Here is an 11538-nt window from a genome sequence, read left to right as displayed (position 1 = left end):
CGACGATTTTTTATGTCAACGTGTTTCTATTGATATTCTCCAATGGGTAGCAGAGAGAAGATTGTTAAATATGTTTAGGGTTGGCAACAGGGCCGGGGTGGGGCGGGGGAGGGTCCCCCGTCCCTAGCCCCGTGGGGGAAATTCCCCCCATGCCTTTGCGGGAATTTTCCATTTTTTTCTTTTAATTTTTTAAGTTTGGATTTGTCTTTTGGACATAAATTTAGAATTTATATATTCAATATTGGGCTTACAACACTATAAATCTATAGTATACATTATAAGCATGCATATAAATAAGTTATTTTATATATTATAAATATATATTTATAAAATATTTAAAATATAACTAAATAAAATCGGGGTCAGGGTCGGGGGAGGATACCATCCCCGTCCCCACTCGTCCCCAGACGGACCCCTGAAAAAATTTCCCGATTTGACCCCATCCCCGATCAAACCGGGAATTCTCCACGGGGAATTTTGCCAACCCTAAATATATGAGATATAAGAGTTTTGTTCCCAAATATATCTAACATGTTCGAAACCTTACCAATTGAAGGAAGCATCTCCTTGCCAACGTTCTAGTTTCTCGACAATTTTTTGCTTTCAAAACTCTCACCAATCGCTGATTTTGTTTGAATGTGAATGATTTTGCAAATGAGGGAAAACTTCCTTTTGTGCTGAACTATTTAAGGAGCGTGAATATGTTATATTATCTTCCATATGCGTCTTTGTATTTTTATCTTATTATTATTATTTCTTTTCAAAAATATTGAAATTCATAGAGGGTGATATGTGGGCCACTTTTTGTGTAATATTTCATCTCATTAGATTACTCATTAAAAAGAGAGAGAGAATTTAAGAAATTTTTGTAATTAGACTAAAGATGTAGAAGCCCTTTTCCTATTATTTTAACATACACCTCAAATGTTGAGTGGGCTACCCATTCCAAATTAGTGCTCCAAACATCTTTGGGAGATCTATTAAATTTCGAAGTCTAGTGATCAAAATAGTAAGACAAGCCTCTCAAAACTCCTTGGATGTAGGCCTCGACAAAGTGGTTTGAAATTTTGACACTCAGGTGAAACTAAAGCTTCAATTACTTAAGTCTCTGGTATTATTGTAATGAATGTCCAAAAACTCAAGTTGGAAGATGATTCAGATCAAATGAACTCCCAATTCAATCCACTTTCCCCCAGTGCACATTCCCAAACTTCAACGGTATTTCTTCAGAGACCAGATATTAATATCAACCTGAAGCCTTTGCTTCTGCTGTTGAATTTTTCAGCCTGATATGGCCTTCACCACTCACCCAATGGAAGATCCAAATGCAACATCATTTGGCCCTTCATATCGACAAGCTAAGCGCTTCTCGATCAACTTAAGATCAGTCATCTCGTCCTGTTGCCATATTGCAAAAAGAAATACATTTAATCTGTTCATCTCTTGGTTGGTTCGACATTATTGAACTGTCCATTTTGCTTTCGAGGGAAAACTGTGTCGAAAACAATCCTAGCAAAAACATGTCGAACCTCCGGTAAGATCCCCATAGCCAAGGAATCATGGTTGATTGTTCTACTTCTTTTCGGAATCGGTCCCCTTTCATTGCTCCTAACACATCCAAAAATTGCACGTACCCTCATTGACAAAGCCTGTGGGATGAAAACCTGCAGATGGAAGTAACAAAGAGCATTAGAAGACTAAAGATGTTATATGCTAGCATGGGAAGTTTAGCAATAATGGAAGGCACGGCATTTAGAAAGAGCTTCTATCCTACTTCCTTGACCATATTTAACAAAAACATTAATATAAATAGAAATGGCTTCATAAATTCTGTGCCAATCAAATAAAAGGGATCTGCATATAGCAGCTAAAGATAAATATCTTTAAGGAGAACAAACACAAAAGCTTACGACAGAACTGATATCGGTCAATAGGTAAAAGAAATCGCAACATCCGCATTTCTAGCTCAATATCCAAGCACCCACAATATTCCATATCATCTAATCACTACCCAGAAGTATGGACTATGGAGTTTCACTCATGCATTAACACAAGCAGAAACTTCAATTAAGGTTTGAGAATGCTCCTGTGGCAAAAATAATTGCGTTTAGCCAAAGTAATTCAATTATGGGCACCTTAAACGCGTTTAGCCAAAGTAATTCAATTATGGGCACCTTAAACGCGCCTAACACTAGATTACTTTGGTGTTTGGTTTTAGACTCTTAAAAGTGCTTTCCATGTTCCTCCTGAACGTAAAAGCACTCCAACCATAGCCCTAAAAATTTAACATATCTTAATTACTTGAGATCACCAGAAACCAAAATCAAAATATTAATAAAAAATTCTGACCCTCACCAGATCTGACCAAGGTGCTTGAGGATATTTGATCATAGCTTGTGAAACATATTGCTTATTGGTCATCTTGCATATCACGGCATCCACTGAAACTGCAAGATCAACGACCTGCTCCAGCAGTGAATAATCTGATTCTTTGTGGTTACTTTCTACTATTTCATGAAATGATGCATGTGGCTGCGATATATTTTGGGCTATTTCAATTGCTTCATACAAGGATCCACCACTATGGACAGCAAGGCTAAATGCTGCAACAACCACTGGATCTTGAGGCTGGTCAACCAAAGCTTTATGAAATGCTAAGAGAGCAATCCTGAAATAAAGCACAAAATCTTGGAGATGATCTAGAAAATCTCATCTAACAAGTACAGACAAATAACAATCTAACATAAGACCTTCAAAATTTTGTATTGTTGATTTAACTAATCTTGGCTCATCATGCAATAGATTTTAAGGGATCTTTTATGCATCGAATCAGATCTAGCTTATGTGAACTATGAAAAATTTAACAAATGCGAAATTCATTTCCGTTAAACAGTGATTTAGAACTCGAGATCCACTCTTTAGACAATGTTATTGGGTTCCAAGAGGAGCCGTATTAGCCAAAATTTGAAGCATTAGCTTGCTATTTTGGTTTCTCCAGAAAACCCATCCTCAAAACCATTTATTGCATGTTGCAACTACAGCTTCCACAAAATTTTAAAATGCCAAATTAACTTGTTAACTAGATTTATAGAATAATGAAAATAACTGTACATTTCAACAACATTGCTTCGATGACATGCAAATTAAATAAATTTCCAATAATCGAAAAGTAATGATAGTATTCAAAAGATTTATTGTACCATAAGCTGCTATGGCATGGTCGATTGGGTGCCACAAATTTATCAAGGTTGGAAAGCAAAATCTGCATGATTGCAAATAAAGGGAATTGGTCTCATGTATATATGTAAATTGTTTTGCCAGAAAATAAAAATCCCTGTGTTTATACTCATGGCCGATACAGCAGTATCTTTCATAACCAGGTCAGTCACTAAGCTAAGCACATTGTGCCACCATGTTAACAATCTTGGGTAGTAGGGAAACAAGAGCAAGAAAAATGTATTTAAATTTAAGGATTCTGATAGGAAGGAGAAACCAAGAAAAACAAACTATGCACTTTACATGTTCTAGAAGGAGAAGGATGGAAATATAAGAAGGTAAGTCGCAAGTGAGAAACATGGTATGGGGAGAGGATAGTTTATGGGAGAGAGATGTGGGCATCAAGTAGATATCTTTTGATGTGTGATCTATTGCTTTTTCTTTTCTTCTGAGAAACCAAGCATTCATTGAGGATTAATGAAATAATACAAAACAAAAGCACCACAAGCATACAAGAAAGCAACCCACGCAGATGAGGGTAGCAACTAACTACACAAAAAGGGGCTCCAATCCATCGTAATAAAACCTAACAGATGATTACAAAAATCCTTGAAAACAGATGCCCAAACAGAGGCATTAAACCTCACATCGCAAGAGACCAAACTTTTTCCCAAGGGCTCTCCACTCCCTAAACACTCCACTATTCCTTTCAAGCCAAAGACCCGATAGGATAGCAAAGAAGCCAGCCTGCTACAAAACTCAACCCTTGTCACAAAAGGGTGAATGCAAGAGGGTTTCCTCCATCATAGATCTACACTCCCTGCTCCTCACAAGGCCAACAGTTGAAAATAGATATCCTAGACAGAGTGAACGAACCAATAATATCAAAGAAAATAATCCATGTCTTTAGACACACACTTGCAAGGAATGAACCAATGCCTCAAGCCAAGCAAGAGCAGCACCAGCGAACTAAAGAATTTCACCTTCTAGGAAATTTTAACTTTCCAAGACGAGGAAAAAGTGGGCCTCACTGAGGTAAAAGAGTTCCTCAACTAGGAGAAGAATTTAAGGAGAACTTCCTAGAAGAATCAAGAGTCCAAAATTGACAATCCCTTCCCATCCAAGGGCAAACACAAACCCCTCAAATAAAGAAAGAAGTTTCACAACATCCGTAGTTTTCCTGTTAGACAAATATTGGTTGAATTCCAAAGAAGGGTAGGAAGAACGCAAGAGAGGAATAATGCACACAATAGGATTCAAACTTTTAGAAAAAGAAGTTGGGCTCCAAGAAGAAGCGCCACAACAACTAAGTCAAAAAGGCTTCTTCCAATGCCTCAAGTTACCCAATCTTGGACCCTTGAGATTCAATGGTCTAGAAACCATGTCCTAAATCACCAGGTGAGACCTTTTCCCCTCATCAACTCCTCACAAAGGAAGTCTCTCATAAACCTCTCCTCCCCTCATCAACTCCTTCACAAAAGGAAGTCTCTCATAAACCTCTCCAACTTCTTATTGATTAAGACCAAGGTAAACACGGGAAATAGATCAGAATCCCGCTCAAGACTGACTGGATAAAGGTCAATTTTCCTCCTTTAGACAAAAGGATTGTTTTTTAGAGAACTATTTTGAAGATAGGGTTCCAAAACTCCACTCCTAGGGTTATATCTAAGAGAAGCCCCAAATATGATGAAGGAAGAACGCCTCATCACAATCCACATGGGAAGTCGGAAGTCCACCTCAATAGCTACCATGATTAAAGGTAGTAGGAAAAAACGAGCAAGAAAAGGGAAATTTTTCTAAAAGTAGGAAAAGATCGGGTCATTCTCATAGATAGAACATGGCATTATAACTTGTAATAGTGAACAATAAGCAGCCCTAACCAGCAGCATATTTGAACTTGCATCACGCCTCCTGAATCCTTGGGAAACAAAATATGATGCCTAGAAGATACAATAAATAACTAATTAGGACAAGGAAGGAAGAGAGAGAGAGAGAGAGAGAGAGAGACACAGAAAATTGCAGCACTAAGCTTTTGTTTAACATAAATAAAGAAATCGTAGAACAAGAACTATACTTGGATTGGAAGAAGTATCTCGAGAAGTCCGAATCTCCACAATAATCTCAAAGAAGCCTCTGCAGATCCAAATGCTAACATATAATTCATTTCCATAAGTATTCGCCCCTGTAATATTAAAAGATAAATTGAAAATTGGCCTAAGGAGATATCAAAACCATAATTAGCCGGAATGGCAGATACCTTGTCAAGTTTTAACACAGAGCAAGATAACTCTTTTATGGAAAGTGCTATGTCTCTGGTAAAACAAAATCCTAATCGAGCTGCGATTCTTACCGCACGTAAAATTCGAGCTGAGGCATTAGATTACAATACATTAAGTTTGCATGCAACCTATGGGTAAATAAGAAGGAAAAAAAAATGATTCTCATGTTACTATTTCCTGATGCTTAGAAACACCAAAATTTAAACACTTGTGTATAAAACATTTGCTCACCACAGTCCTCAGTAAAGGAAAGATTTGCAGGTTTTATAGTTCGCACCTTCATCCAGAAACAAGAGGAAACAAAAATTACACCTCCTCAACAACTCATTGGAAAAACTCTAGAAATGAACCTGGTCCAATAAAGGCACACCTTGGATTTTCTTATGTCCTCCATTGCCCCCAAATAGTCATATACAATCTTTTTGTAAGGATCATACATCAAACTGCAAGGATTAGAAGAAAAATGAAGTAAAGGGTTACAACCAACATTTACACCTGAGAGGCAACGTTACAACAAAGTCAAGAAAAGGGAAAACATCAATTTATACCCATAAATTTTGGGGATTGTATCAATTAAAACCATGAACTATTGTATTGATTTAAACCCTAAACTTTCATAAGTGTATCAATTTAAGCCCTCCTTCAGATTTCGTTCAAAAAATATCATGTGAGGCATAAAATTATTTCAGTTAAACTCCAAAATTGTCGTAAGTGAATCAATTTAGACCATTTATTAAAGTTACCTTTGAAAATTGTCAATGCTTCAATTCTTACACGTGTGTAGACTACTTCAATTGTTGGATTAACAAAATAGACATTAGAATTGATGTATGAACAATTCTCAAAGGAAATCCTAACTAAGAGTCAAACTGATGTGCTTATGAAAGTTTAAGGGTTTAATAGATAAAATTATGAATCTCACAAGATGTTTGTTCGAATGGAACATAATGGAGGGTATAAATTGATACACTTACAAAAGTTTGAAGCTTAAAATGATACAATTATTAGTTCAAGGCTTTAATTGAGACAACCATATAAATTAATATTTTCCAAATTTAAATAGTTAAAAGTATTATATCAGTATCATAGATCTATTTTTTTTCATCTATAAAAGAAAATGAAGACAACAGAAATAGATTAAGGAATCTGGCTGCGTAACCTGTTAATTGTAAAGTCCCGCTGAGAGCAATTCTTCCAGCGAATATAATCAGGCTCATTTAAGTTGGAAGGTTTGGTAATGTAATTATTAAAACCATTCCTACTTCCAGAGGTGCTAAAGCTCGAAACCTTTCCATCATGCACCAAAAATGAAAAACGAGTGTAGGCATTATTTGTCTTGAAGATAACCATTAACAAGAACTACATAATGGAGCCTTTTTAGAGCAACAGATAGCACTAATTAATCAACTAACCTCTATAATAGTGTTAAGCACATATACATGACAAATTGGAAACCGCTTTCCAACGATTAGAGATCGGGTAAAAATTTTCCGTACCTACATATGTTAATGAACTTCAGCCGAATAACAGTTTGTGGAAAAATGATGTAAAAGATAACCAGAAAGAAAGTAGAATATTTTTAAAAACTATTGAGGGAACTATGTATAGGTGACTTGCAATATGAAGGTTATTTTATTCTAGAGCAACTGCTTACACACCCCTAATTCACAAAGGAAACAATAGTTAGTTTACCCACGAGAACAAACTAAGAGAAAATATGGTTAAAATAATTGTTGAAAACCAGTATTTTTTTTTTCTTTTTTTTTTTTCCCCTACTGATCTTTTGTTCTAAAATTTAGGAAATAGTTTTTAAAAACAACTTCCAAGAGATCAATTTATGGATATCTTCACGAAGACTCACAAATTCATATTTTGAATGAATAACTTAGAGACTTGGAAAAAAGAAATGGTTTACGGGGATGTTCACAATTAAGCTTTTTTTGTTTTTAACTAGATGAAGTATGCATAAATTTAGTTTAAGTACGTGTTCATGCATTTAGAGTTTTCATGTGCCTACAATGCTAATGCATGCCTGTGAGATCTTAAATATTAGTGTACTTATAGCATCTCGAATTTTCTTATGAAGTTCTTTAAACAGTTCATAGTTGGCTTTTGATAAGTGTTCAAATGCATTGCGAGTGTCCTTTATGTAGCAAGTCCTTCATCATTGTGGTGGACACTGATACATTGTGATTTTACAATGCATTTTGATAAAATGCCATTTTCTTTGACTTGTTGGGGTGTGTGCAGTCTTATGGATCTTGTAGGGCGAGCGGAACAGTAGGGTATTTAGCAGAGTTAAGAAGGATCATAGGGAGCTTTGGTTCCTTGTTTGTTTTCATATTTCCCTTTGGACTTTGATTTTGAAGATCTTTTGTAACTATTCTCTTAGTGTGAGACTTTACAAAATTGGAGTCCCTTCTTCTAATGGGAGTCTCCCCTTTTTTAGTGGGCTTAGTTTTTTTGTATGCCCGTGTATTCTCCCATTTTTCCTCAATGAACGTCGTTTTTTTCCATTAAAAAAAATCAGTGTCCACTACACACTTCCAAAACAATTACCATCTATATTGTATAATTATCAAAATAAATCAAAACGATAATCAAAACTTTAAAGGCCTAGGCAATATTTTAGGTGTATTGTTTCAAACTCATTTACAATTTTCAGATTACTTTTCAAAACTAAATATTAGGTTGTGCTTAAATACTAGTTAACGATTGTATTGGAAAGTCACAGCACAGAGTCAAGAAAGAAACATAGAAAGAGCTACATATTGCTTCTATTTCAAACTTTGCTTTACCCTATAAAATGATTATCAGAAATCATTCTGCAAACCATGAATTCCATTCATATATACACTCTTCACATTTTTCAGCATCCAAGCTAGTTCTTACCAAATTTGGTTTTTAGAGGAACTCATAACATTTTAATCCAAAGTAGTTAGCCATCACCATTTGAACTCATTTCCTCCAAGTTCTTTTAACTTTTTACAAGCCCAAAGTACTAGTAAACCAATCCATGGTGGTAAAAGTATAGTTCTTTTCTTTTCTTTTCTTTTCTTTTCTCTCTCCTTTTTTTTTTTTTTTTTTTTTNATAACTTTTAGGGGGTGTTTGGCCCCCAAGTTGAGTTGGGTTGGGTGGGTAAAAAAAACCCACCCACCGTTTGGTTCACCAATTATTAAAGAGGTCTATTACCTCGTTATTCATGTTAACTCACATTTCTCACCTCGTTATTCGCATCAACTCTCCCAATTACTCTCCTCCTATAATAATTACCCACTCAACTCTGCGCGCCAAACGCCACCTTAAGTGCATCTTTATGAGAATCCCAAGTTGCTTGCTATTGACAGAACTCTTGCCCATTAAATTTGGCCACATGGGGGCAGATCTTATATAATTCAATCTTTCTTTTCCCCAGTTCTCATCTCATAAAGTTACAGGCTTTGCTACCAGCCAAGTTTCATTCATTATATAATTTAAATAGAAGAATATTAGAAGGTTATAAGGCCAAAATCTTCTTTCTGTCAATTACGAGAAGTACTTTTTCAAAGGAAACTAAGTTTTGCAAGAATCTGTCCGAATGCAAAAATAGCTATATCATCATGCCAAGTATAACAAAATTCCAAGTAAAAACAATCATAAACATATAGATAGAACCTCTTTGAGCTGAGCTGAAGTGATGATATCAAAGTCTTTAGGAATTCTCCTTAGGACAAGATCCCGAACACACCCACCAACAAGATAAACTTCATACCCTACACGTTAGAAGTATCAAAAATAAACCAAAAAAGTTAGAAAATCATTTAAATGTGTTTACAGCAGTCACTAGCTGAACAGTGAACACCAAGAGCATTCAGGTGTATTCAATGATGAAGATCAAGCTCAAAAGTCTTCTTCCTACAACTACATCTTTTGATCAAGTTTCAAAATTCCGAAATAAAATTCTCAAGGTTATACTTCTATTAACCTGGCATGTGAAAATATTGATTTTTAAACAGGGAAGAACAAGTTTCACGAAAGGTTGGACAATAGTAAAATCAGATATTGGAATAAGGAGATTGAATCAGAATGATGGAGGCAGCACTCTAGATTATTCTAGTGTTCAAACATTAGCCACCAAATTAATGCATCACCAACACCAAACCATCGTTTCAGAAAGACAAAGAATACCTTGTTTCCTCAGTCCATTTAAAACCAGTCGCGTAGGCTTTGAAATCATTGATGTATCAATCCCAACATCCTCAGAACTCAATGTCTTCCATTGAGGTATTGAGCTATCAGTCCGCTCTATTTCTTCTCCATTCAGAATCAAATATGTCGGGTTAGTATAATTTTAGAGCTTCAAGGCTCCCAGCTGATGTCTTCAATTATTGGAAATTCAAAAAAGACACATACAGAAGAGATGGAACAATTTCATTTACCTTTTCTACGCAAAGCAAACGAAATACAATCTTTATCTTCCTCCTTGCAGAGGATTCCCGATTCAGCAGCAAACCTAATGGCTACGGAGCTTTGAAGTCGCGCCTACAGAGTAAAGAGTTAGTAGTTTACTGAAATTTTCCTGATTTAAGATACCCAAGAAAGACACAAGAACAACACAGCAACAGCAATAAAAATCAAGAAAAGGAAAAGAATAGAGAAGTGAGCACACAGGTTAGTGAATCTACTAAGGAGTTCTACTTCCATGGGAATGGGCAGAGAAAGACGTTCAAATTCGCCTACAGCAGTAGTAGCCAATACGCAGAAGAAAACCCTCATTTCAATCTCCATGAGTGACCTCTCCTCACGCACACAACAATTAATTACACATTCACATGATATGACAGTAACAACCATAGCTAACATAGAAGCGGATAATCATTCGTAGAAAGGAGGGAAAGCGCCAAGAGACCTTGCGAATACAAAAGAGCAGCGGAGAGCGAGTGTAAGGAATCCTCCGAGCAAGCCCTGGAGCTGAAAATGCCATAGCCATGGATGACCAAGCAAAGCCTTAGATTAAGGTAAGGAAGAACGTTGAGTGGGGGAGTAAGTTTTAGGTAGAAGCGTGCAGAAACCCAAAAAAACCGACTAACCAGACCAAATCGGACCGAACCATTTTTTAAAGCAAATAGAATCACCGGTTCACTGTAGAATGGAATCGAGGGGTTCGATTTGAAAAACCAAACCAAACCGATCCCATTATATTAATAGATATATTATTTTTTATATGAATAAATATATATTCATAGTATTATTTATCTCAATCCAGCGGTCTAATAGTTATATCCAATCTTATTTTTATCAGCTCATCTCGATCTTTATTATTCTCCATGGGATGCCCAATTTTTTTTTAAAAAAAAAACCCTAGGTCCAAGTTGTCAGCCACACCCACAACCACCATTCCTACTCAACCACTCTTCTTCTTTCTTCTTCACTTATCCTCTCCACACCGTTGCCACCAGTCGCAGTTCGCTCTCCTTCCCATGCTGGTCGCCACAGTCGTTTTTCAGTCATCAACCGGTCATGCCATCACATCTCTTCATTTACCTCCACAACTTCACTCAACCGTCCATCACATCCTTCCACATCAACCGCCAAGTTCCATTTTCATTTTCTCCAACTTCCAAGTTTCATCTTCCATCTCAGGTATTTTTTGGTTTGGATATTGTTCACACGAGGTTTCCGGATAAACGTATTTCGTGGAGTTAAACTTGAGTTGGTGTTGATGTTGGAGTTGATTTGATGTGTGTGGTTCGATCTCTAATATTTGATCTTCTGATTCTCTCTCAGTTGGGTGAATATGGTTGACTTAGAGAAGGAAAGCACCGAACGTTCTTGAAGTAGAAGTCTTGGAAGCTTGGAGTAGAAGTCTTGGAAAAGTATTTGTGTCTTCAAAGGTCTTCTGCCTTATAGGAGTGCAGCTTCAGGAGTCTTGGAAGCTTGAAGTAGAAGTCTTGGAAGAGTATTTGTGTCTTCAAAGGTCTTCTGCCTTATAGGAGTGCAGCTTCAGGAGTCTTGGAAGCTTGAAGTAGAAGTCTTGGAAGAGTATTTGTATCTTCAAAGGTC

General features: G+C 36.4%; 1 protein-coding gene across 10 annotated transcripts; it reads right to left on the bottom strand.

Moving 5' to 3' along the window:
* Positions 1-849: 849 nt before the first annotated feature.
* Positions 850-10530, bottom strand: LOC120083156 (poly(A) polymerase I). Of its 10 annotated transcripts, none has more exons than XM_039038784.1 (14): positions 10385-10530; positions 9915-10017; positions 9664-9789; positions 9151-9248; positions 6908-6991; positions 6655-6782; positions 5866-5938; positions 5727-5772; positions 5474-5583; positions 5291-5398; positions 5097-5156; positions 3201-3262; positions 2356-2668; positions 850-1664 (listed from the first exon to the last, which is right to left on the bottom strand). In XM_039038784.1, exons 1-14 carry the CDS (start codon positions 10463-10465, stop codon positions 1437-1439), a joined length of 1620 nt encoding a protein of 539 aa, XP_038894712.1. In that variant the 5' UTR covers positions 10466-10530; the 3' UTR covers positions 850-1436. The 10 variants fall into 10 exon arrangements, with proteins under 10 accessions (XP_038894712.1, XP_038894742.1, XP_038894721.1 ...); XM_039038814.1 differs by having other exon boundaries at positions 5567-5583; XM_039038793.1 differs by having other exon boundaries at positions 9664-9786.
* Between the last annotated feature and the right edge of the window lie 1008 nt (positions 10531-11538).

Source organism: Benincasa hispida, chromosome 1, assembly GCF_009727055.1.
Source record: "Benincasa hispida cultivar B227 chromosome 1, ASM972705v1, whole genome shotgun sequence".
NCBI classification, from domain to species: domain Eukaryota; kingdom Viridiplantae; phylum Streptophyta; class Magnoliopsida; order Cucurbitales; family Cucurbitaceae; genus Benincasa; species Benincasa hispida.
Note: the sequence above shows the minus strand (reverse complement) of the source record. Positions and strands in the feature narration are given on the sequence as shown.

Bases quoted from the DNA above. Each gene is read 5' to 3' on its own strand.
- LOC120083156 (XM_039038761.1), bottom strand. From the start codon at position 10,465: ATGGCTATGGCATTTTCAGCTCCAGGGCTTGCTCGGAGGATTCCTTAC. The intron at 6,992-9,150 runs GTTCTATCTATA...TAACATATGTAG, and splicing joins CTTCAGCTCAGCTCAAAGAG to GTACGGAAAATTTTTACCCG. The intron at 5,584-5,726 runs GTGAGCAAATGT...CTAATGCCTCAG, and splicing joins TTCCTTTACTGAGGACTGTG to CTCGAATTTTACGTGCGGTA.